The sequence below is a fragment of the Copadichromis virginalis genome, unplaced genomic scaffold (genome assembly GCF_057382275.1).
Source record: "Copadichromis virginalis isolate Kocher_CV1m ecotype Utaka unplaced genomic scaffold, C_Virginalis_male_GT1.1 unmapped_scaffold_1, whole genome shotgun sequence".
In the NCBI taxonomy this organism is placed as follows: Eukaryota; Metazoa; Chordata; class Actinopteri; order Cichliformes; family Cichlidae; genus Copadichromis; species Copadichromis virginalis.
The window spans coordinates 4,951,061-4,978,362 of record NW_028188589.1 but is presented as its reverse complement, the minus strand read 5'-3'; the positions used below and the strand labels follow the sequence as shown (position 1 = coordinate 4,978,362).

At 43.7% G+C, this 27,302-nt stretch overlaps 1 protein-coding gene and 1 long non-coding RNA gene across 2 annotated transcripts; both read right to left on the bottom strand.

The window, feature by feature from the left end:
- Nucleotides 1–4,451: 4,451 nt before the first annotated feature.
- Nucleotides 4,452–27,302, bottom strand: LOC146679623 (uncharacterized). The gene is made up of 3 exons (XR_014918606.1): nucleotides 27,248–27,302; nucleotides 8,749–8,854; nucleotides 4,452–4,736 (listed from the first exon to the last, which is right to left on the bottom strand). It is a non-coding gene; the product is annotated as an uncharacterized LOC146679623 (long non-coding RNA).
- Nucleotides 17,105–18,502, bottom strand: LOC146679624 (uncharacterized). The gene has a single exon (XM_085450274.1). The coding sequence runs from the start codon at nucleotides 18,217–18,219 to the stop codon at nucleotides 17,131–17,133; it is 1,089 nt and encodes a 362-aa protein (XP_085306400.1). The 5' UTR covers nucleotides 18,220–18,502; the 3' UTR covers nucleotides 17,105–17,130.

The window sequence follows — 27,302 nt, the reverse complement described above, 5'->3', positions numbered from 1 at the left end:
TCTTGTGACTGCAAACGGGTAAAACTTTGAGGCATTTATCGCATTGTACAAAGGGTAATTTTTTTCCATTTGCATCTATGACGCATGAAAAAGACTCCCATACATCAGACTTGCCTGATGTGGGTTTCCTTAAAGTAAACTGACCGTTGTCTAATCCCAGCTGAACGTCCTTCAAGGAAATTGCATCTTCAGTTTGCTCTGCCATGTTGGTAAAGCGCGCTCTGATGCAGGTGATGCGCGCACAGAGTCACAGACTGTGCAAGTAAAATGCACGTGCAAAAAGCACTGATCCATGCGCTCAGTGCGTGTAACAGGCGTGAGCACTGGCTGTACCAGTGCTCAATTAGAATGAGGAAATCACAGATATGCTGTTCCAAAAAAATGTCGGGCACGCTATATTTTCAGACCGCCCGCTCCCGTTCAAATTACACCAGAGTTACCGACCGCTACCGCATTTTATTTGGAAATTTATTCCCGCGCCGCAAGAAATCTGGTCGGGTCCCGCGGCTCCTGCGGGACAGCCGCGGGAACGCAGACCTCTAACGTAAGCATTTGGCTCGTCGCTGTTGCAGATTTTTCTCTCACTGTTCTGGCTCACAGCGCTGCAAACACAAAAATAAATATCCCCAAAGGTGTGAAAGGGAGCTAATTAGTAAGAGTATTGTTACTCTCCGCAGGAGTAGTCCAGCAGTAGAAATCAGTCCAATAACAAGGAGTGTAACATCTAGCAGGGTGACAGAAAAACCCAGGGTAACTTCTAAGGACCTCAACGTCTCTCTCACATTGTGTTTTTTAAACATGCTTCCATTTGTCACTTCAGTCTTTACTCTGAAATACAGGAAGAGAAATCATGGCTGAAACATTTTCTCATGAAACCAGGGGTGTGGTCCAACAGTCAGTTTGGTGAGGAAGGTTCCTAACTGAGAGAAGTGACCCAGAAGTATCTGTGTAGCAGCCACAATGAATCCAGATCATGAGCTTTATTAACTGATCAAAGTCTCTTCTTTCATCTTCTGTATCATTCAGTTTGCATTGGTAATGCCCATTATTGTAATGCTTTTTTAAGACGAGCAAAACTTTATTTCACTTTGGGTTAGCTGGGATAAGTGATGGATGGAGGGAATTTTACTTCAGCCACAGAAATCCTAAACAGGAAGGAGGAGCAGAGTTACAGTGGATCACTATCCAGCAGGGAAACAAGGTTTATTTCAATTTCTTGGCCATGAGTGAGATTTACTGAGTGGGCAAATTAGGGAGACGACACCATCAGATCCCGAGCCCTCCATGTGTTAATCAAGAGACGGCTGCTGTGCTACATCCATAAATAATGAATAAATTAGGAGCTAAAGCTGAAAGGACAGTTTATTTGTACCATCTTCACGTGAACACATTCAAGAACATCACAGATGAAGAAACATTAAAAACTTCCACACTACATTGAAGGAAATCTCCGTCATCCGTAGATCGAGTTTCCTCCTAAGGCGTGGGCACCAATAAGCAGAGTTCATCCTTTAACATATAACAAAATTAAAATATTCTCATGCATGATCAACGGTTAATCACGGTACCGGCCGGAGTACCGGGAGCAGTTTGGAAGAACAAGAAGACGCGGAGACTGTTCTAGGTTGTCATTCCAAACTGACTCAAAGTTTATTCTCTGTGCAACAGTTTTATAGGCAGAAGGGTTCGTGTGTCAGCAAGTTTCAAGTTACAAGTTACAACCATATAAGGAAGTTCCCCCTAGCTCTGAAAGGGGCCTTCTATAATCTCAACATACTTTTGACAGGTCCATTAAACACTAGACAGTTAGAATCCTTTAGTGATATAAGTTTGCACATGGTAGAATACTACATGTAGTTATTTGCATTAGGAAATGTTTAACCATATATACCTAAAGGCACGTAATCAATGGTGTGTGATCTTTTAGCAGGCTGCACTGAGGAATGCACTGTCCCACGGCAGGATCAATGCAGCTATGCCTGTTCCAGTTTAAGTGCCTTCTTTACATATAGATGAACTGTTGGATTTTCCAGACTAGCAGGCCAAAGGAAGTTGCCGTGGGGTCACAAGAAGAGGGAATGAAGTTTAAAACAAAGGGCATTGCAGAAACAGGGTCCTTTGTATAATATCATCAAAAACAATATCCTGTAAATGCTAACCGTAGTGCTAAAATTCACAACATACATAAAGCAAGAAAAATAGTTTTTCTTTCAGGTGGTTTCAGAAAAACAGAAACATCAAACATCTCCAAGACTCTCTTTGAAAGAACTAAAAACCTTTGTTCTCATGGTCCAATCATGAGTGAACTCCCCGATGAAGCCTTGTGTGCTAAAACATGTCAGAGTTTTAAAGGTTAAACATGAGTTTCCAAAACGTTTTGCTGGAGAACAATGAACTATTTGACTGAGTTTCAATCATTTACAGACGAGCAAAACCAGGACAGAGAAAACAGGACAAAACTGACTCAGTAAAACAACAGGAAAGAAGATCCCATGTAGATCTGTATTATGTAGAAGTTCAGCCCAGCAACCAGTTCAGTTCAACACAAGTTTAAATGATTCTATCTGAACTCTGTGGAGCCTGATCTCAAGCTTTTTGAGTCTGACACAGAAACCAGAGGATCTTTCTGTGTCTTCAGATTCACTGTGATCCAGTGATGGGAGTGATTTCAGCCCTGAGTGATCGCGCTGATGTTTGCACAGAGCAGACAATGAGGTGAATGTTTGGGCACATTGGTAACAGTGAAACAGTTTATTAGTAACGTGGGATCGTTTGTGTGCAGAGTATGAACTGAGATTCCTGAAGCTCTTGTCACACTGGTCACAGCTGTAGTTTCCTTCCATGTGTGCACGTTCATGCCTGTTACAAGTACTTGAATGTGAGAAGCTTCTCTCACAGTGTCTGCACTTGTGTGGTTTCTCTCCTGTGTGGACTCGTTTGTGTGATTTAAGCTCACCTTCAGTGGTGAAGGATGACCCACACTGATCACAGAGGTGCTTTTTAACCCCACTGTGAATCAGTTCATGTCGTTTTAAATCACTTGGTGTGGTGAAGCTTCTCCCACATTCTTTGCAGTATTTCCGTTGGTCTCCAGTGTGTCTACGTTGATGTACTTTTAGGGTCTTTTGCCGACTGAAAGTTTTTCCACAGAGGTCACAATGAAAGTCTTTCCCACCACCACAGTGATGACAGGGTTGAGAACTGGATCCATCTGTGTCGCTCTGCTTCTAAACAAAGACACAAAGACAGTGTAAGTCAGTCCTTCAACATTTGTATCCTGAACGTCGCCTGAAATAAAGAGCATCTCTGCAGACGTCCAACTACATTTGACTGTTTCAGTTAACACACTCAGTTTACTGGCTGCAATAACTACAATACTACCACCATAATACTACAGTAATACTAAAATCATAACTGAAAGGAAAATCTGAATAATCACTCAGAGCTGCTTTTCCATGCAGTAGAATTGCTAACATGTTAACACAGTTTAATGAGCAGAGTTGTTCCAAACAGTCAGGCTAAAATGACAAGATAACAATATAAATACATACCTCACAGTAGCTGCACTTGTAGAGTCTCTTTCTGGTGTGGATCTGTTGGTGTCGTCTCAGGTGATGTGGAGTTTTAAAAGTCTTCTCACACAGGTCACATTGATAAGGTCTCTCCTCAGTGTGGGTAAACATGTGTCGTTGTAAGTCTGCGTCTGTTGTAAAGTATTTGCCACACTGTTCACAGCAGTACACATCATGTCTGGTGTGAATGCGTAGGTGTTCATTTCGGTGCCCTCTCTGGCTGAAAGTTTTTCCACAGATGTCACAGCTGTATGGCTTAATTCCAGAGTGGGTAACTAGATGCCTCTGTAAGCTGCTACTGTGAGGAAAAGCTCTGCCACACTGATCACAGCTGTATGCCTTAATTCCAGAGTGGGTAACTAGATGACTCTGTAAGTGGCTACTTTGAGTAAAAGCTCTGCCACACTGATCACAGCTGTACGCTTTAACTCCACTGTGGATGAGTTGGTGTTTTTTTAGGGAAACCTTGAAGGAAAAAGACTTTCCACACAAGTCACAGCTGAACGGTCTCTCTCCAGTGTGGATGACCTGATGCTGTTTTAGTGAAGCCTTCAGAGTAAACTCCATCCCACACTCGTCACAGCTGTATGCCTTAATTCCAGAGTGGGTAACTAGATGACTCTGTAAGCTGCTACTTTGAGTAAAAGCTCTGCCACACTGATCACAGCTGTATGGCTTAATTCCAGAGTGGGTAACTAGATGCCTCTGTAAGCTGCTACTTTGAGTAAAAGCTCTGCCACACTGATCACAGCTGTATGGCTTAATTCCAGAGTGGGTAACTAGATGACTCTGTAAGTGGCTACTGCGAGTAAAAGCTCTGCCACACTGATCACAGCTGTATGGCTTAATTCCAGAGTGGGTAACTAGATGCCTCTGTAAGTTGCTACTGTGAGTAAAAGCTCTGCCACACTGATCACAGCTGTACGCTTTAACTCCACTGTGGATGAGTTGGTGTGTTTTTAGGGAACCCTTCAAGGAAAAAGACTTTCCACACAAGTCACAGCTGAACGGTCTCTCTCCAGTGTGGATGACCTGATGCTGTTTTAGTTTAGCCCTCACATTAAAACCCTTCCCACACTCGTCACAGGTGTGTTTTTTCTCTCCCTTTCTTCTGTGAGGTTTGTCGGCCTCCTGAGAGCGCTGACTTCTGGCTCCATGTTGGTCCTGCAGTGATAGAGATACAAACAGAGGCAGTGAGTGAAATGCAGTCGTGGAACAAACTCAACCTTCAAACTCCATTAACACTAGTTTTAAACCTGAAGGTGGAGCGTGGCACCAAACACCTTAAAGGTCTCTTATCCCCACCTGCTGGTAGTTCTAACACATTACATCCAACCTGCTGTTAAGCCAAGAAAGTTTATTATGCATTTTATCAATATTAGTATAGTATGAACATCTTCACACTAATCTGGACGCCTTATTCTGGACTAACTGAAGTCTGTTAAGATCTGTCTTATTAGCTGCTGACCAAATGATTGAACAATACTCCAGATGAGACATTACTAGTGCATTAATGACATCTTTCATAATGAAGAAGTGATACACAAAGAGCATTTCATAGCCATAGCTATGCCTTGTCGGCAGAGTTATGTGACATTAGTGATGTTTGTACTTTCAGCGTTAACTTGGTTTTAAAGCCTTTAAAATATACGCCGTTCAATAGTCGACCTTAATCTGACAGAGAATGTGATGATTTTGTGGATAATTAAAGTCAGTCATATATCCACAAACACAACAAGCTGAAAGTCAGTGATGCTGCTCGGTTTGCAGTCCTGAACATCACGGCACAAGCAGGATCCACTGCACTGTTAATGTTAGCTGTGTTATATTGCTGCCTCTGTTCGGCGCACTTTAACGTGTGTTTGAACGAGCTGACGGTTCACTCGTTAAGCTGAAAGAAAGATGCTTTAATCACAGCAGTCACACATGTGTCCACTGCACCATCTGGAACTCTTCTTGTTTACACTCGTAATAACACAAACACTAAATCCTGCTTCTCTGGTGCTGTTGTGTAGCAGTGTGTACACCAGACTGTCACCTGTCTGTCTGTCCTGCACTCTCTCTCTGTTTCTTTCTCTCTGATTGTGGAATAAAAGTATGAACATGTGTTTATAAGTTACACTTGTGTTTGAATCCTGCATCTTATCACACATTTGATTTCCATGTGTGACGACTGCAAGTGTCCAGAGTGAGGACAGACTGAGGGACCCACTGCTGCACATCATCTGTGAGGCTTTGCACCCCTGATGATCCACCAGGACAAACTCAGCAGTGTGTGAGGAAGAGGAGGAGGAAGAGCCAGCAGCATCTGACAGATGGAGGGAATAGACAGACTGTTCCCTGTTTGTGAAGGACTGCTAGGAAAGTTTAACATAACTGTCTGTGCTGAATCAGTCTTATTAGGTAATGTTCAAATAATGTGATCATCCCAGTGTTTTCAGTGTGGGAGAAAGTACTCAGGGCCTTCAAGTTACACACTATGAAAGGCAGCAACAAGTTTAATGTTCAGAAACCTAAAGTCTGTATCAGCAGCAGAATGGAGCTAAAAATAAATGTTGGTTTCAGTTCTATGAAGCTTTGAGTATTTTGGATCAGTAGCTGCTGTGTTTGTTGCATCATATTGCTGTAACTGTTTATATGCTTTATATATTCTGAGCTAAGTTGATCTATAGTGTTACATCATATTCTATAAGGATGTTATGTGTTTGTAGACTTTCTGCCCAGTTTGACCCATTTAGCAGAAGTCAGCCTGTTTAAGGCTCTGATATCTATTCTGTGTGACTTACAGCAGTTATGACATGGTCTGATTTTCTCACCCAATAAAGGAATATTTCATATATCAGTCTACTCTTCATTCTATCAGACACAGTTATCACATGTTACGTTTCGGTGTTGTCAGTGTGTTGTTTTTGGCGTGACTGTTATGTGTTTCCTGCTTTACTTTGAAAGTCTGTGTTATCTTAGGGTGTTCAGTTTACTTTTCCTTGTCTTGTCAGGTCTAATTTGCCCCAGCTGTGTTTCCCTCCTGTGGTCCATCCCCTGATTGCTCCTTCTATGTATTTAAGCCTTGTGTTTCAGTGTGTCATGGTCGCGATCTCCCCCGTGTTGTAAATAGTTTGGTGTTTTGTTGTAAATAAATAGTTTGTTGTAAATAGATTTGTCGATACTTTCGTTTCGGGATTTTGGTGGTGAGCTTTAGTGGGGTTTTTTTGTGTGTGTTTTTTTTTTTCTTTATTTTTACTTTTTTCGTGTTGCACTCCGGTTGCCTAGGCCGGGGTGTAACATATGGGGGCTCGTCCGGGATTGCCTTCGCTGGGGGGTCCGGGGACCGCCCCAGCCTTTGTCGTCGCTGGAGGGTCCGTGGGACCGCTCCAGCCTTCATCCGCCTTTGCTGGAGGGTCAGTGGGACCGCTCCAGCCTTCATCATCTTCGTCTGCCTTCGCTTCAGCTGTCCGTCTCCGCTGGAGGGTCCGAGGGACCGCTCCAGCCTTCATCCGCCTTCGCTGGAGGGTCCGAGGGACCGCCCCAGCCTTTGTCGTCGCTGGAGGGTCCGTGGGACCGCTCCAGCCTTCGTCGTCTGCTGGAGGGTCAGTGGGACCGCTCCAGCCTTCATCGGCTTCGTCTGTCTGGATCAAACTTTTCACTTGGTGTTAAATGTTTGATTTTTGGGTGGGGGGAACTGTTACGTTTCGGTGTTGTCAGTGTGTTGCTTTTGGCGTGACTGTTATGTGTTTCCTGCTTTACTTTGAAAGTCTGTGTTATCTTAGTGTGTTCAGTTTACTTTTCCTTGTCTCGTCAGGTCTAATTTGCCCCAGCTGTGTTTCCCTCCTGTGGTCCATCCCCTGATTTCTCCTATGTATTTAAGCCTTGTGTTTCAGTGTGTCATGGTCGCGATCTCCCCCGTGTTGTAAATAGTTTGGTGTTTTGTTGTAAATAAATAGTTTGTTGTAAATAGATTTGTCGATACTTTCATTTCGGGATTTTGGTGGTGAGCTTTAGTGGGGTTTTTTTGTGTGTTTTTTTTTTTCTTTATTTTTACTTTTTTCGTGTTGCACTCCGGTTGCCTAGGCCGGGGTGTAACATCACAGCTCGTACATTTGCTTTTTACACATGTATGTAAGCACTGAGCCAAATTTAGTAATGCCAACAATATAATAACTATAATATTGAACATATTATATTTACATTACCACAGTGAGATGACTTTAGTCTCATGAACAACATCAGCTAATTGTTATTTACAGCTAATCTTAAACGACTGTTCAGCACAGAAATGAAGCCCAACAATCATGTTTCACAGTCCTGTGGTCTCAGCCTCAGATACTCATCAAATCACACAGAGCTCATGTAGAAACAAATGAACTAAATATGTTCTCCTTCATTTCTGTCAAACAAAGCTGTATGAAACGTTTCCAGCTGTTAGTATCATGGTTGCTAGGCAACCTGGGCAGCGCGACGGAGGCTAGACGTCCCATTTCACGAGCCTACGAGCCTCGCACTTCGGCCTTAGCGGTCTTTGAGTACGCGGCCCTTGAGGACTTTAAAGCTGCAGAACCTGAATCGGGATACAGCCATGATGATCTCCAGCCTCGTGCTCGCCAACATTCTCACCTGAGTTAAGAAGACGATCACTGAAATGGTCTCAGCAGGTCCTTTGATGACAGCAATGAAATGCAGTGGTAAGGCTTTTTGGGGATTAAGTTCGTTTTCATGGCAAAGAAGGACGATGCAGTTCATCTGATCACTCCTCATAACATTCTGGAGTGCAGGCAAAATGCTATTATAAAAACTTAAGCAGCAACTTCTCCAGGTTCCAATATTTATGCAATTCTCAAACCTTTTGGCCACGACTGTATAACCTCTTCTGAAGTTTAGTGGATATTATACATGGTTATGCTCAGGATGTGTCGGCCAGTTTCCACTGGAAACGCCTTTTGGTTAAACTGTCAGCGAGGAATTTGCATTTGCACTGTTACATTTTTATAGAACTTTAATGCACATAAACAACAGCTGCTTGTTTCAGTGAAAATACATTGATGGGTTTTTAATAAAGTTGTGCAGCTGTAAAGTATTTTGTCTGGTGTCAATTCTATCGTCAGCTACATCGTTATGGGAAATGTTCAAATGTATATGGTGATAAATATCTTTGGTCATATGGTCCTGCTCTGTCTGTCACCTTCTGTGTTGAGCTCATTGTTTCCTCTGTAGTGGCTGAGCTGAGTCCAAGTAGCTGAAAATGTTCCTCTGCTGCTCCGTCAGACTCTCCTCCTCCTGCTGATCAGCTGGGACACAAAACAGATCTTTGTTAGGCTCCACACTGCACTGAAGAGTCAAAGTGTCTCATATGTTCATCTGACAAGTAAAAGAACACATTTTTGTTTCCCGAGGTGGGCAACTTGTTGGAAACAAACACAAAAGGTTTGAGCACTGATACCTGCCATTGCTGGCATTGAAAGATGCAACGCCAGCAATGTGGATTGTCAAGACTCAAACCAATCATCAAGCAAAGACAACAGGGATCATTTGTTTCCGTTTATTTAGCATTCACAGCATTTGTAGTTGCCTTCTGTGCAGGGGAAGTCCACGCACACTGTGTGGTACCGCCATCCGCAGAAGGTGCATTCAACCTCTGTAAGAGAAACGAGATTGTCTGAGACTGAAATGATATTCACTAAAGAAGTGGTGATTTGTAAAACTTCACATTTTGATCCGGGACGTACTCTGCATGAAAACAAGCGCTCACTCTTCCTGCTCAACAAATGACAAGGGCGGAGCCTTATACCACGTGATACAGAAGCTGTGCCGTGTGATGCTAAAATTAGCAGGGAAACAACAACGGAGAGCACGTCAGGGATGACGAGAAAGTGACAGGAGAAAATCCGTCCCGGTCAACCACCCAAACATCAATAACGGGAACCTTATACAGCGCTTCCCTATACACGTCGAACTCCCGCAGGCACAAAGACATTACGGAGGCTATCACTTATCACCTGACCAAAGATATGGCTCCATTAACACTGTGCAAAACGAGGGATTTAGGAAAACGATCAACACCCTAGACAAACGCTACACAGTGCCGTCCCGCAACTATTTTTCTATTGTTGCACTACCTGCTCTGTACACGCAGCGTCGAGCAACGGTGGAGACGGAATTTCATGCAGGACAACATTTTGCTGCAACAACAAAACGTGAGACATTTGTTGTTTTATGTTTATTTATTGCTATGAGAGAATCATGATCTCAATTCTAAGCCAAAAAATCGTGATTCTCATTTTATGCAAAATCGTGCAGCCCTAACATTAACACAAAACTATTGTTTCACCAGAGAAACACACATGAAGAGAGAGAGAGAGACAATAACAGCTACCAAACAGTCGTCATAATTCGTCACACAATGAGAAAAGCACAAATCAACAAGTAACAATGACTAATTAATATTAAAATCTGTAACATAATGTATTGTTTGGGGTTTAGTCTGATTGGTTCAGGATGAGCTGCCATTATCCAATCACACGTCTGCTTACCTGCATCTTTTCTCTTTTTTCTAACCTGAGCACCTGATGGCTTTGAACTTTTGTTGTCCATCTTCCATTGGTTTGAATTTTGCGCTCCAGTACAAACACAAATCCCCCAACCCGAGGATCAGCACAATTAACCTAACAGACCTACACCTTAGTTCACAGATTCACTTTGTCTAAGGTTGATTTCTGGGATTTCACACAACCCAGGATTCAGATCGTGAATCCATGATGGGCTTGGATTTACATCATTATAAATGAAATGTGCTCTACTTGGAAGCAGCCGGCCCCGCCCCTTTTGACGGCTTGTGTGAGACTTTAAATCATCAAACTGTAAATTATAAATTTAAATTGTTATTGATCCTTTACCCAGAGTCCTAAAGTGTAGATTTATTTTCTTACTCTTCTTATATTTATTGTTTGTTTACTTGCACCGCTGTAACTGCAGCCTCGTCGTCTCGTCTCTCTATATGCTGGACTGTCTGTAGCGGAGATGACAATAAAGTTTACTTTGACTTCAGCAGTGCGCAGGCGCACCGAGGGCTCTCGCGCTCACTTTATAGAATTTAGAAAAAACATCGGTGCAGATTATAAGTCTGTATCATAATATCTGTTTGTTGTTTTTATTTTGTTTTGCGAGTTGGTTATTAGATGCCGCTCCAGCCAGCCAGAGACTCCCCGCCGCCCCGCCCTCTCCTCCCTGTGCCGCCAGCAGCAGGCGCACCTCGCAAACGGAGGGCGCCCTTACTCCCAGCAAATGGCTGATAGAAAACCGATCGGTGCCTACGAATTTCCCAATATGCGCTGGCATGACGTCGGGGAAGCATGGGTACGACCGATTATTTTATTTTTTTCTTGCCCGTGATGCCCCCCCACCACGATGCATTCTATTGGTTTGCACACTTACACACACCCAGCTGTGGTTTCCTGTTTTGCTGGACTCTGGAGAGCCCCGCCTTTAACGCTCTTCTCTCACAGAGAGCAACAGAAAACTTGGAAAAACTCCAGATTGACTGAACTCAGTTCAAAGTTACCTTGACACCTTTAGATGTGAGACGTAGTGATGGTCCGCTTGAAGCTGACGCTCCGGTGCGTGTGTCAGAAAGATCAACGCGCTGCTTCAGAAGCACCGTGTCGAGGCTTGATTCGTTTGGCCAGAGTCACGTGATCAGTGACGTATGAAGCTTCGTTTAGAACGTACCTTTTTTTAAATCGAACTTTATTGAAACACAATGAGTATACAACATACAAACAGATGAAGTTTACAAAAGAACAGAACATGAACATACAGAACCAGGAGTAAAAAAATTATGATATGAGTAGGCGAAAAAAATCAACATATTGTAACGTGCAGTGGAGATGAAGCCAGCCGCGGAGGTGTGCAGGTGGATAGCGAATGAGCAACAGCTTCTGACTTTCCAAAAAGTACTCATTTATTTACAATATCAAAAATAAAAGTGCTACCTCTACCACACATTACTAAAGAGCACACTAGTCCGCGTACACACGGGAGCATCCATTACAAGAGGAGTGCGAAGAAGAACAAAAAGGGGGTGACACCAGTTGTGAGACAGGAGGCGCCGCCATGTGGTGATACACTGCATTACAATAGCAACTGTTACATAGTCCCCCCCTGGTGAGAAAAAGGCTGTCCTCAGCCGTACACAGCTGAAAAAGCACACACCACACCTAACAGTACCCTATACATAGAGGTTACAGCTAAGATTGGTGCACACACACAGGGCAAAAGACCATTTAAAAATGAAATTGGTGAAAATAAGACGAATATGTACAGTGGAAAATCAGTTTTCTTAGTTTTTTTCACTTTTTTCTTTTGTTCTTTTTTTTTCTAAGTAAATGCCAAGAATGAACCTTAACGCACGAAAGAGCCATAAAACTGGATTAAGTAGAGCAAACAGAAACATCTACATATCATGACTCAAAGTAGCAATGCAACAAGACAGCATCAAACAGGTTTAACCAAAACATTTCACTTCAGATCAAGCCTGGTTGTGTGAAAATCATTAGTCCATCTTTTGTTGCTCCAGCCAGACGTAACTCTGGGGCAACGTCTGGGCCTGAGATTGTAATGTCCACCAACAGCTGGGTGCTGGACAGATCTGGGTGAAACACTCTCTGGAACAGCGCCCACACCAGAAGAAGAGTCAATGTCCGGTAAATCAAAGGGGAATGGCTTAGAGTCAATGTCAGTGTCTGCAGGGGGGCCAGGGTGGGCCTGAGAGTCAGAGTTCCGACCCTCTGCGGTCTCTCTCTCAGCAGGCAATGAAACAGAATGTTCTTTGGAAGTGAGAGAGTCCCAGGTATGGAACGGTTGCATGTTCACAACATGATAAACACCTGCATCCACACCGGCGTCCACCCAAGTGAGCCTGTAATTAACATCACTGAGTCTCTGAGATACACACAATGGTCCCTGAAACAGTGGTGCAAGTTTAGCAGTAAAGTTAGACTGAGCGTCTGACCTGGGGTGCGTCTTAACTCTCACAAGGTCACCAACACGAAACGTGGCATGTCGATGTCTCAAGTCATAGTAATGTTTTTGTCTGTCATGGCTATAGTCCAAAGCTGCTTTGGCGTGGTTGTGAGCTTCCTGCAGGGAGGCTCTCAAAGTCTCAGGGTAAGGCACACCCGGTTCATCAACACCTGCTGTAGAAGGCTGAGTGATAAGGTCAAGCGGGGTGTCTAACTCACGACTATAAAGCATCATGGCAGGAGTCATACCTGTACTGTCATGGGGGGCGGTGCGCAGAGCAAAGCAAATCTGAGGGAGAAACTTGTCCCATGATGTGTGCTTATCACCTACATAAGCGCGGATTGCAGTTTTCAGAATCCGGTTGACGCGTTCAGTAGCATTTGTCTGAGGGTGATATGCCGTAGTGAGCCTAAGGCAGAAACAACATGTTCAAAAAGCTCACTCACAAAAGGAGACCCTCTGTCAGAAATGAGGTAAGTGGGTGTACCACGCCTAGCAAAAATGTCAGTGACGAATTTACCAGCTGCTACCTGAGATGTAGCTTCTTTGACAGCACTGGCTTCAACCCATTTAGTCAAATAGTCAACAAACACGATCAAATAAGCATTACCAGTGGGGGTGCGGGGAAGTCGCCCAACAAAATCCACACCCACATACTCCCAGGAGTTCTGGGGGACAATGGGAACCATAAGACCGGCTGCTTTTTTCTGACTTGGCTTGGTGAGTTGGCACACTGAGCATGAAATCACATAGCGTTTCACATCAGCTGCCATTTTGGGCCAGAAAAACCTAAAACGCAGTCTAGCCAATGTCTTAGAAACACCCAAGTGACCTGCTGTGGGGTGGTCATGGTAATAGTCCAGCAAGGTGCCTCTCATGGAAGTAGGGGCAAACAGTTTCAGCTCTTTCAAAGGGTGCAAAGCACATGTGAACTTGGGTTCTCTGTGATACAAAAGAGTCATACACAACATACTGTAACAAGGTGGCATTGTCCGAGCTGTTCAGAGAGTCTGCTTCAGTGTCTCTGAGGAGTGGACCTGTGACATGATCGTCTAACTGCAGCTGTCTCAATTGTGAACGGTCAGCCAGAATGACGGGGGGCAGAGTACGAATGTCCAGGCTGCCCATAACAGCATGATCTGGTAAAAGATCAGTCGGCCTGTCACAGGTCAGAGGCAAAGGGTTGCGTGACAGTGCTTCGGGAACTTTGTTCTGTGCACCAGGTTTGTGCACTATTGTGAAATCAAAGTCCTGCAAACGAAGTGACCAGCGGGCGAGTCGGCCCGTTGGGTTTTGACGAGACATGAGCCACCTGAGACTGTTGTGGTCAGTGAAGATAGTAACATGAACACCTTCAACATATGGGCGGAAGTGTTCCACAGCCCATATCACAGCGAGGCACTCCTTATCTGAAGTGCAGTAGGGGAGTTCAGCTTTGTGAAGGGAGCGACTAGCAAAAGCCACAACGTACTCACGACCCTTGTCATCCTTTTGCATCAACACTGCCCCAAGACCAATGTCACATGCATCGGCGTGAATGGAAAAGGGACGGTTGAAGTCTGGAAATGACAGGATCGGGGCTGATGTGACATGATCCTTCAAAGTGTCCATGGCCCTTCGACAGCTGTCGTCCCAGTGGAAAGCATTGTCCTTTCTGGTGATGGCGTGAAGAGGTTCGGCATGGCGGGGATAGTTCTGAATGAAGCGTCGATAATAGCCAGTCAAGCCAAGGAACTGACGGACGTGTTTCACTGAGGTTGGGGTATCAAACTCCTTAACCGCCTTTACTTTGTCCGGATCGGGCTTAACACCTGATGATGTGATGCGGTATCCGAGAAAGGTGAATTCATCGAGGCAGAATTGGCACTTTTTGAGCTTCAATGACAAGCCAGCAGCCTGGAGTCTTCCCAGCACCTCCTCAAGATCCACTAAGTGCTCTTCAAAGGTAGGTGAGGTGATAACAATGTCATCCAGGTAGACTGCGCGCGTTTTGTAAATGAGGCCAGCAAGCACAGAGTTCATGAGTCTCTGAAAAGTTGCAGGTGCGTTGCAGAGCCCAAAGGGCAGCACCCGAAACTGGAAGAGACCGCAGTGAGAGATGAAGGCAGTTTTAGGCTTCGAGTCCTCTGCTACAGCAACCTGCCAATAGCCTCGCGCTAAGTCCAATGTCGAGACAAACTTTCCTCTTAACAGAAAGTCCAAAGACTCATCTACACGAGGCAGGGGATAAGAGTCTTTTCGGGTAACTTGGTTGAGCCCTCGAAAGTCCACACAAAACCTTGGTTCCGTGGCCGCTCTATTTACAATGACAGCTCCGCGGCTGATGGGCGAGCCCTCATCTGGGACTCTCCTCAGCTCTTACTGGGACAGTGGCGCGGCTGCCCCTCTGTTGGTCTTCCATGGTCTCTTGTGTTCTGGGGGCCTCTGGATGTCTGGAGTTTTGATCTCCTCCATACCCGCTTCACACCCTGGAGGACGGGGCTGTGGCCCCCCCACACTCCCTAGCAGATCATTACATGGAGAAACCTTTGGAATGCAAGCATGCTGATCCACACAGGTATGCACACATGGGTATTCACAGACGCGGACTAAAGCTTTCTTGGCTGCTGCCTCAAAGCACACTGTGCGCTGTCTATCTTGCGTGCTGCACAATATCGTTTATTACTTAGTAAATACTGATATCTATGACTAGCTAGTTTATTGTGATGGTGCTTTGCTTTCTCTATTATTATGTTGCTCTTTGTTGTTTGCTGTCTCCTCTGTTTGTTTTTGTTTGTTTTTTTTTGTTTTTTTCTCCATACAGGTGACCCAGGAGTTTTGTTTTTTTTTGTCTCTCTTCCCCCCCCTTCTCACGTCTCTTCTCCCCTTTGGTTTTCTTTCCTTCTCTCCCCCTCTCTCTCTCATTCATTCCCCCTGTCCTATTTATTAAAAAAAAAAAAATGACAAAGGATGAACTGAAGCTCTGCCATCACGTAATGTCGCATACTGCTGTTTCTGATGTCATTTAGAAAAAGAAAAAAAAAAAAAAAAAAAAAAAAAAAAAAAGATAATAGCCAGTCAAGCCAAGGAACTGACGGACGTGTTTCACTGAGGTTGGGGTATCAAACTCCTTAACCGCCTTTACTTTGTCCGGATCGGGCTTAACACCTGATGATGTGATGCGGTACCCGAGAAAGGTGAATTCATCGAGGCAGAATTGGCACTTTTTGAGCTTCAATGACAAGCCAGCAGCCTGGAGTCTGCCCAGCACCTCCTCAAGATCCACTAAGTGCTGTTCAAAGGTAGGTGAGGCGATAACAATGTCATCCAGGTAGACTGCGCACGTTTTGTAAATGAGGCCAGCAAGCACACAGTTCATGAGTCTCTGAAAAGTTGCAGGTGCGTTGCAGAGCCCAAAGGGCAGCACCCGAAACTGGAAGAGACCGCAGTGAGAGATGAAGGCAGTTTTAGGCTTCGAGTCCTCTGCTACAGCAACCTGCCAATAGCCTCGCGCTAAGTCCAATGTCGAGACAAACTTTCCTCTTAACAGAAAGTCCAAAGACTCATCTACACGAGGCAGGGGATAAGAGTCTTTTCGGGTAACTTGGTTGAGCCCTCGAAAGTCCACACAAAACCTTGGTTCCGTGGCCGCTCTATTTACAATGACTACAGGAGCTGCCCAAGGGCTTGTGGAAGGTTCAATGATGTTGTCCTTCAACATTTGTTGCACCTGTTCTTCAATCACACGTTTCTTAGCAGGTGACGTGCGATAGGGTGGGAGTTTGACAGGTGTTGCATTGCCAGTCTCTATGGCGTGCTCAGTGAGAGCCATTCGACCAAGTTGACCATCAAACAAGGAGCTAAACTTGCTGAGCAGATTTAGTAAAGCATCCTTGTTGTTCTCTGAGAGACTTGCTTCAGACAGTTTGGCTGTTAAGTCTGAGCGAACCAAGTCCAAAGACATCAGTGTTCCAGGTGAATGTGAGTAATCATTTTGAAGGTCCTCTTCATTGTCTGCAAGTGGGCAGGGGATGTCCTCAATGTAGACTGTTCTAGTGGGAATGTGAATAGAAACAGAAGCTCTTGCCATAAAATCCATTCCCAGAATGAAAGGAGAGGACAAATCTGGTATTATGGCAAAACGCTGGTAAAAGTTCTTGTTCATGAATCCAATATTGAGCCAAATAACACCAACAGGGATACAGGGAGCATTATTGGCGAGGTTAACTGCAGGACCATTCCACTCACTTGTGTTTCTAGGGTAAGAGTCATTTACTTGAATGAGATCTGTTCGTACAGCCGAGAGGGAAGCACCCGTGTCGAGGGTAGCATCCACAGATGAAGCATTGAAGTTCACTTTCGTTCTTAGTGGGGTATTCCAGTGGACTTGTGAAAAATTGTCTTCCAAGTGTCCAAGACTGTGTCCACCCTGTAGTGAATCGGGCGTGTGAGGCTCCGTTAGTAACTGGGGGAAGGTTGGCCTCTGTGAAATGTCCTCCCCCCCCTGTAGTTTCCCGACTGCCTGTATTGTGGCTGGGATGTGGTGCTGACCTTTTCATGGCCAGGATCAGAGGGGCCAGAGTGCTGGCAATGGCTGGACTGGGCCATGCCTAGCGGTGTTCGAGGCTCGTTGTGGCAAATGAGGTTGGGTGTTACAGTTTGGGCAGGTGCGTGTAGTGAACCCTGGCTGAGAGCATTTGAAGCAGTAAGGTTCAGGCTTATAGTTGTCTTTGCTACATAAAGCAGGCTGTGGTCTTTGTGGTCCAAGCACTGAGTGAAGCTCATGAGCGCGTAGCAGCAGGTCCATTACAGAAGTGACATTAGCGCCATACAGGGCAACTCTGTATTTTTCGAGAGCATGTTTACTAATTAGGTCAATTCTGTCTTTTTCAGGTGGGGGGCTCTTCAGTTTGTCAAACTCACTCAACATGTGGGCGACAAAGGTTGGGAGCGGCTCGTCCTGAGCCTGAACACGATCCAAAATTCCTCTCAGGATGCGTTCTTGGTTGTCGGAGGGCAGAAAAACTGTCTTAAACAGTTGACAGAATTGAGCCCATGATGTGATGTGGGAGCTCGGTGCCTTGAACCATTTCCCGGGCTCTTTTGCAAGAAAGTGTGGCAGTTCGTTTAGCAATTGCCCATCAGTTAGGTTCAATGAGGCTTTGTATGTGCCAACTGCATTTAACCATTCCTCAGGTTGCACTTTTCCGTCCCCAGCATACACAGGAGGCTCCAGCTTTGCGTGATGTAAAGCTGCCGCAATCACTCTGGAAGTGCTGCTGAGTTCAAGTGAGTGAGATGGGAGGAAAGGATTTGTAGGTTGAAATGGGTTGCTGGGCAGGAACGGATTGGTACTGTTGGTGGGTTCAGTTTTGTCCATCACATGAACATGAGGTGTCGATGTGGCCATTGGGAAAACAGGAGACTGTGGGACTGCAGGAGGGGGAGAGTTCCCCGTTGTGAGTTGGTCCCACTGCCTTAGTAAACTCTGCTGTATGTTCAGTGAGTCACGTAAACAATCACTAAGCTTATTCACCTCAGTTCTTAACTCCACCACTTGTTGGCTAAGGCTAGGAGTCACATTTTCAACTATCTGGCACATAGGTAACGAGGTAAGTTCCATGTCTGAGTCAGAGTCGTCTGGGCAATGTGCCATTGCGATTTCAAAAAAATTAAGCCGCTCCAGGGCACAGCACAGTTATTGATATAGCAGTAAAAGAGTCAGTTAGGTCAGACTAGAAAGACAAAACTGCAAAAATGCGTTCAAGATTAAATTTAGAAAAACCACATATAAAATTTCGCCCAACAACTGAAATTAGACTGGAGTGATCAGAACCATGTTATTACAATAGCATGTCTGCAACACTAGAGCTCAATGCAAGATTAGTTTTAAGTCGTTTTGTTATACTGAGCCGAAGACCAGCACCAACGGTTGTAGTCAGCCAAGCTATCACTTACATGTGCTACAGTCAGTCTCAGCAGAGGTAAAGGGGAATGAAAAGCCAGCAGAAATGTTCATGTCCAGGCTCTCCACAGAAGAATTAATCCTTAGAAGACAAAACCAACAACAAATAACAAATCCACGGAGTCCATTCGCGTCGCGGAGTCAGCTTCTCTCTTTTTCTTTCTCCCAAGCGGAGCAGCAGCACACCACGGTATCCAGAAATTAGTCGGGTCCCACCTGAGCTGAGGCTGCGGCCATGGCTGGAGAAAACGTCCGAGCGTCCGCAAAACTGGGGGGATTTCCGAGACAGTTCACGTGCTAGAAGAGAAGAATCCTCGGCGGGATGCAAAAATCGTCTGAAGTCCAAGGGGAAAAAGTTCGGGCGCCAGTTGTAACGTGCAGTGGAGATGAAGCCAGCCGCGGAGGTGTGCAGATGGATAGCGAATGAGCAACAGCTTCTGACTTTCCAAAAAGTACTCATTTATTTACAATATCAAAAATAAAAGTGCTACCTCTACCACACATTACTAAAGAGGACACTAGTCCGCGTACACACGGGAGCATCCATTACAGGAGGAGTGCGAAGAAGAACAAAAAGGGGGTGACACCAGTTGTGAGACAGGAGGCGCCGCCATGTGGTGATACACTGCATTACAATAGCAACTGTTACAATATAAATATTGTTCTGAGAGGCTTTTTGTTGGTTGAGTCTGAAATTGATTGTATGTACAATTCATATCCTTATAAAACGGCAGAAATATGGTGTTTTATTAATAAACTTACATTTATGGATATAAAATAGCTAAAAGTATTAACAATTTTTTTTATAAAAAAACATTTATCATTCTTCCTGGGGAACTTAAAGAAAAAGAATAAAACATTTTCCCATCGTAAAGAAAACTCCCTTAAACTATAGACAATAACAAAACTGCTAAATTCTTCCAGAATCTCTGTGTAGAGGAACCAAAAGAGATGTGCCACAGTTTCTGGATGATCCCCACAGAAAGTTCAATTAGTATTTATGTCTCTTTTAAATGTTACCATATAGTGACTGGCTGGGTAACATTTATGAAGAATTTTATATGAGATTTCCTTCACCTTGTTCACAATTAGATATTTATGGGATCATCCAGACTGTCTTCCAGGTGATATCTGGAACATGTCGGTTCCAGTAAGATATTCTATATATGGGAGAGACATGATATCTTCTTGGAATAAACTACGTATTCTCTTATTGCTGTTACCAAGTTCCTGTGAAAAGCAGATTTTTCCCACTGCTGACTCAGCTGGATCAGGGAGAGTGACTGAGGCAGATATTGAGCTGTCAGTGTTTTTATATAACATTAAAGTCCCTGAGGGTATGGCACCAAGCACCATTGAGAATTCCCCAACACTGTTTGACAAGTTTGACGAGCATCTTGACTTTTGGTCTTTGGATATTAACAGTCCTGGGCATGTGACTTCTTGTTTAACAGAAATGTTACAGAGAGCATTTGCAGTGCAGCTTTTAATTGCTAGTAATTCAAATTTTTTTAGATTTCGACATAAAGCAGATGCCTCAGAGAAATCACTAATAACACTAAGGGCTGGACGGATTTGATTTGCATTCTTCAAGAAGAGTGTGGTGTCATCAGCTAGCTGGCTGATGATGAGCTCCTTATCAGCTGTGCTGATTCCTTGTATAACAGGTCAAATCTCGGGGTGGAGTCTTAATCGTTTTAATTGAGCTATTGCCATTCGTGTACAAGGTTTTGATAGCTTTACAGAAAAATGCCAAATTTTTCCAAAGAGTGGAAAATAAATTGATGTTCAATTGTATCAAAAGCCTTTTAAAAATCCAGGAAGAGAATGAAGCTATAGTCAGATACCAAATCAGAGTAATCAAGTAGATCTAAAACCAGTCTCATGTTCTTAGAAAGGTGTCTGTTTCTCATAAAGCCTGATTGTGTCTCATCGATAATTGTGTCCAAGAACTCTTTCATTCTGTTAGCAAGTACTAAAGCCATAATCTCATAGTCATCATTGAGCAGACAGATGGGTCTCCAATTATCAATAAGAAGTAAGTCTTTGTTTGGCTTTGGAATAAGTGTTATGAGACCCTGAGTAAGAGTAGGAGGGAGGATGTTATTCTCTACACTTCCTATGAAAAGCTGCAGTAAGAACGACGCCAGGAGATTAGAAAATGATTCATAAAACTCTGCAGTTAAACCATCTGTGCCGGGAGATTTGTTGGCCTTAAGTGCAGAAATAGGATTACAAACGTCCTCCACAGTCAGAGGGCTGTCACAGTGACTTCTATCTTCCACAACAATAGTTTTTAGGTTTTTAATATTATTGAGAAACAGCGTTGAGACATATATACATTAGGGGTGCAACGATACACAAAATTCACGGTTCGGTTCGATACTTTGGTGTCACGGTTCGATATTTTTTCAATACAAAAAAATGTTCATGCATTTTTAATTTGTCATTTATTAAAATTATAAATATATATTTTAACTCAAAAGTACAGTTTTTAAATTTAACCCTAACCCTTGTGCGTGTTTTTTATTTTGACAGCGAATGCGCACCTGTGGACCACTTATGTGCAGCCCTGGTTATATAGCTCGTCATATTGCAGCCACAGAAATTCTTTTGTCCATGAAACCATAAAGCTGCACTTTCTTTTTGCCTTATAGTCTGATTTGTCATAACTTCTCCGTTTTGTGGTAAGCTTTTCTTTGGCTGTCACTTCTTCACCCTGACCTGTCTTATTTGGCTCAGCAGAACTAAAATAATATAAAATATATATCATATATCCTGCTGCTTTTACACACGCACTCAGCGATTCTCTGCGCGATCAACCTCTCATATGTTTAAGCTGCGGGAGATTTCACTTGTCATGTTTGCATAGTAAGCTAACGATTAATAAGACGATGTCAGAGGAATTGGTGCACAAATTATCATCACTCACAGATCAGTTCTGTCGCTCTCTATACACAGTTCGCGCGATTGCAAAGTGAAAGCAAAAAAACAAGCGCAAATTCAAACGCGATTTCAATATGTCACATATTGACAGTGGCTCACCGATGCCAATGACATAATTACCCAGCTACATTTCTGAAAGAATGCAAAAGCATTGACATATATTTTTCCTTCCTACAATAGCCCGACGGGCAGGGCAGAGATAGATTTTGGTACCCCGACTGAAAAAAATCGCTAGCCCCGGGACGTCGGGCTAGCGATATTGCGAGCCCTGTATCTGATTGAGGAATCACTCATCTTGGAAAAGAGAGTTTATTACAGAAAAATGTCTCTTTCCAAAATAAAAGCTATACTATCCGCTTCTTCTGGGCTATATTCTCAGCAGCATATTAAACATATCAGGTCTCCATAAGGAGAATCATGTGCTAACAGCCGTCTAAATGACTCGGCTAAAGTTTGTAGCATGCGTGCTTGTTGTTTTTGTCTTTGCACTAGGATGATGTCGGCGTAAATGTGCAGTCATATTCGTTGTGTTCCCACTAGTGCTTTCAGATTAATCTCGTTGAAATAACCTTAACGCCACAACACGGCAAATCTCCGTTAACGAGCTACCGCCGATCGTCCCGTGCATGGGGCTAGACGGCCAACACGTTAACCAGCTAACTGCGCTAACACACTAGTTCACACCAATGTAATTGAACATTGCATGGCACATCCAACATACTGTTTTACCTGAGTCCATGACTCGCTTACCTTCAGGGTCATACGTCACATGAAAACCAAAATAATTCCAAACGCCAGATCTGAATGAGGGTGGGGGAGGTCCACTTCTGTCTCGCTAGCTTGCCCTGCGCTCTTCCTTCTGACCATGCTGTCTGTGTTGAGCGCTCAGTGAATCTGCGTTCGACTACTCCGCCTAGGCTGTACTCTCGAGCCTAGGCGGAGTAGTCGAACGCAGATTCACTGAGCGCTCAACACAGACAGCATCGTCAGAAGGAAAGTTGATAAAATAAATTACAAATTTTGTATTGTTCGATACATATGCGTACCGAACCGAAAGCACTGTATCGAACGGTTCAATATCGATACGAATATCGTTGCACCCCTTATATATATATATATATATATATATATATATATACACATACAGTGGGGCAAAAAAGTATTTAGTCAGCCACCGATTGTGCAAGTTCCCCCACCTAGAATGATGACAGAGGTCAGTAATTTGCACCAGAGGTACACTTCAACTGTGAGAGACAGAATGTGAAAAAAAAATCCATGAATTCACATGGTAGGATTTGTAAAGAATTTATTCGTAAATCAGGGTGGAAAATAAGTATTTGGTCACCTCAAACAAGGAAAATCTCTGGCTCTCACAGACCTGTAACGTCTTCTGTAATAAGCTTTTCTGTCCCCCACTCGTTACCTGTATGAATGGCACCTGTTTGAACTCATCATCTGTATAAAAGACACCTGTCCACAGCCTCAAACAGTCAGACTCCAAACTCCGCCATGGCCAAGACCAAAGAGCTTTCGAAGGACACCAGGAAAAGTATTGTAGACCTGCACCAGACTGGGAAGAGTGAATCTACAATAGGCAAGCAGCTTGGTGTGAAAAAATCAACTGTGGGAGCAATCATCAGAAAATGGAAGACATACAAGACCACTGATAATCTCCCTCGATCTGGGGCTCCACGCAAGATCTCATCCCGTGGGGTCAAAATGATCATGAGAACGGTGAGCAAAGATCCCAGAACCACACGGGGGGACCTGGTGAATGACCTGCAGAGAGCTGGGACCAAAGTAACAAAGGTCACCATCAGTAACACACTACAACGGCAGGGAATCAAATCCCGCAGTGCCAGACGTGTTCCGCTGCTGAAGCCAGTGCATGTCCAGGCCCGTCTGAAGTTTGCCAGAGAGCACATGGATGATACAGCAGAGGATTGGGAGAATGTCATGTGGTCAGATGAAACCAAAGTAGAACTTTTTGGTATAAACTCAACTCGTCGTGTTTGGAGGACGAAGAATACTGAGTTGCATCCCAAGAACACCGTACCTACTGTGAAGCATGGGGGTGGAAACATCATGCTATGGGGCTGTTTTTCTGCCAAGGGGACAGGACGACTGATCCGTGTTAAGGACAGAATGAATGGGGCCATGTATCGTGAGATTTTGAGCCAAAACCTCCTTCCATCAGTGAGAACTTTGAAGATGAAACGAATCTGGGTCTTCCAACATGACAATGATCCAGAACACACTGCCCGGGCAACAAAGGAGTGGCTCCGTAAGAAGCATTTGAAAGTCCTGGAGTGGCCTAGCCAGTCTCCAGACCTCAACCCCATAGAAAATCTGTGGCGGGAGTTGATAGTCCGTGTTGCTCGGCGACAGCCCCAAAACATCACTGCTCTCGAGAAGATCTGCATGGAGGAATGGGCCAAAATACCAGCTACTGTGTGTGCAAACCTGGTAAAGACCTATAGTAAACGTTTGACCTCTGTTATTGCCAACAAAGGTTATGTTACAAAGTATTGAGTTGTATTTTTGTTATTGACCAAATACTTATTTTCCACCCTGATTTACGAATAAATTCTTTACAAATCCTACCATGTGGATTCATGGATTTTTTTTTCACATTCTGTCTCTCACAGTTGAAGTGTACCTCTGGTGCAAATTACTGACCTCTGTCATCATTTTAGGTGGGGGAACTTGCACAATCTGTGACTGACTAAATACTTTTTTGCCCCACTGTATATATATATATTCTACTTTTCTAAATGATTGACTATTTCAATGGAGAACCTAAATGACACGGACCCGTGTTTGTTATTACATATCTCTATTTTGAATGTGACAAGTCTATCATTCCTTGTTATTCATAGGTATTAACAGAGTTTTTGGCCTTTTTTCCCTCTATAAAAGCTAATTGACTCTTTACAGTGGCCTGCTATGGTTCATAATAACATGTTCAGTCATGAGTGAAATCAAAGCTTTTCTTCACTTTAGCATTTAACATTCCCAACAATATAATGTGATACCTTAATTAAAACACAGCTACTAAAACACAATTTTCTTAATGCAAACATCAGTGACTCAACATTAGCAACCAAAGGGTTCAGTCTGCAGCTCACACTCATGTGAAGCTACAGCCTCCCCCTTTAGTCTCTGTCATCCTTCTGCTCCTGCACAAACAAAGCAAGACAAAACATCCACCCTTCTTCTACAGGCTGGGTGAATTGTTGTGGACATTCACTAATCCTAAAGTCGGCACCGTTTTTGTCTCAGTGTCAAGTCAGTTAAATTTTTAGTCGTCAGTCCGTCACAGTCCAGTCACATGCATACATCCACACACATTCATACCAGATATTGCTGATAATGGAGTCTCACGCGCAGCCTATTCGAGCCTCCATCACCAGCAAGATGACGTCATCATTTTAAAGGAAAACAGCTCCTTGTTTTTGGACTGAATTGACTCGCTGCAATCCTTTTAGGCTCAGGACTTCTCATGTGATCAATGTCACATATCAGTGAATTTCTCCCAAGCCCATTATAATCATGGAGAAAAACACTTTGCCACTGTTTCCAGTAAGAATATTTTATAGAGCTTTAAAGTTCAACCTCTCAGGTCTGGATTAAAGAGCTGATTTGTTAAATCGGGAACTCACAAAATACCAAAATATCACCACCGGTGGATCACACCTCTCAGATGTTCTTATCTCAGTGCACTGTAACAAAAGCACAAACAAACGCAACCAATAAAATACTAATAAAGTAACAAATACTGGGGCCCATTGCAAACATGTCCAAGCATAAAACCATCTTTCTCTCTCTTAGAGAAAGAAAACAATCCAAACCTCACTGATAAAATCAACCTAGTGTCAAGCAAAACCCAAAAATCAACCAAAACTTCACCAGAAAGTTTTTCTCCCTCCCGGGACAATATTGTGCAGGAATACAGGCACCGTAACTCCTTTTGCACTGACAAAAACATGTTGGATTTACTTGATTCAATAGTGGACACTGGTTGCACACAAAGGTTTTGCTTTGGCAGAAACTTAAACAACTGGCTGATTGGGACCCACGCCCAGTTTCCCACCTTGGCTCAGGCGATTAGAGGATCATCAGGGGGTCCTTTTGTCCCTCTGTGGGGGGTCACTCCCACTAGGTTTATATCTGGGACTCTCCACCATTTGACCTTAGAACTGAAGAAGCTTCTCGGATGAGAGGTGAAACGTCTTCAAGCAACTTAAAGAAGTCCAGACGCTTTTCTTTGCAAGCTCCTTTGACTTAAACAACTGAGTTAAATCAACACAACCTTTTCATATTCAGTAAACCTGCATGTTGTGTTCATAAAACACGATTGAAACATGTTCAGATGGAGTAAGTTGAGCTCCTGGAACATTTTAATCCTTCAATTGAAATTGAATGGGTCTACAACAACTACCATCCTCCTATCTCTATCCTGGTTGCAGCAGGGCTGGGAAATAACCCTGAAGTGATAGGTTACCAGGCAGGGTACACCCTGGACAGCTCACCAGTCTATCAGATAGAAACACACAGCCGTTTACATTCATGGATAATTTAGCCCAGGACCTTCTTACTGTGGAGCAACAGCACTAACCAGCATGCCAACAATGGAGGAAATACAGGAAAGCTATGATTTCCTGTATTTGAGGCAGAATTATTTTGTTCTTGCCCTTGACAGGTTAATCCACAATAAATAGCAACAGCATGCATGTGGTGTGTGTGTCGTTGTATGCCTCTTATAACTCCAGTGATTTTCCTGTAGTTTGAAATCTTATGCGGTGTTGACACAATAATTTGTTGTAAACCAGGAAATTCCCAACTGTGGTAGAAAGCACAGCTTAGCCTGAGCAAATGTTCAAAGAAAAGTCGTCACTTCCTGATAAATATTGTCACACTGGGGTTTTTGCAAATGATATCAGTGAGCACTGTGTGGCAGCTGGAGTCAGACAACTGAAGCTCCCACAATCAAGACCACAAACAGCTTTCAAAGGAGATTTGAAGCTTTTCTGGCAGCAAGCTTCATGATTTATGGGACTGTAACTGGAACAGAAACTACCTGATCACCAATGGTGAGCTGGCATGGAATTATTTTTATGACATTTTATCAAAGTTATAAATAAGCATGCCCATTAACACATAGTGAGTGAGCATGTTGTCTTCCCACGCAGTGAACAGCGGACGCTAATGTTTCTGTCACTTTTTACAGAGTCAAACTCAAAGTAAGGTCAGTGCTTCCACGCTTTAAACGCTGCACGCTCACACTCTCTCCACACTCGATAGATTATCCATTGTTCATCTGCACACAGCTGCGGTTTTAGTAACGCAGTAACGCAGCGTGCTTAAGGGAAAGTAACAGTAATCTAATTACCTTTTTTGCAATAGTAATCCCTCACTTTACTCGTTTCTTGAAAAAAGTAATCGGATTACTGCCCATCTCTGGTTGGAGCTGTGCACTTGTGGGTTCCACCTTGTGTACACGTTTATCTTTGCTGTGTGTACTTGTACCTCTGAGTGGAAGCTGAACTCTTGAGTTCGAGTATCGAAGCATCAGCTGTGACGTTAAAGTCCAAACAGCTCGTTCATTTGACGTGCAAATGAACGAAGGTAACGCCGTTTTCATGTGGATGTGTCACTGAGACACTTTCCACATCCACAGCTCACAAAATGGGAAAACTATAGAAGTATAACAATGAAGAAGTTACTATGTTACGGGTCCCAAGGATGAAGACCTCGATGACAAATATGTTACCTGTAAAAGCAGGTGAAGAGCAGAGTAAGGAAGACACGATGCGTCTCTGCTTTCC

Bases quoted from the DNA above. Each gene is read 5' to 3' on its own strand.
- LOC146679624 (XM_085450274.1), bottom strand. From the start codon at position 18,219: ATGGCACATTGCCCAGACGACTCTGACTCAGACATGGAACTTACCTCG.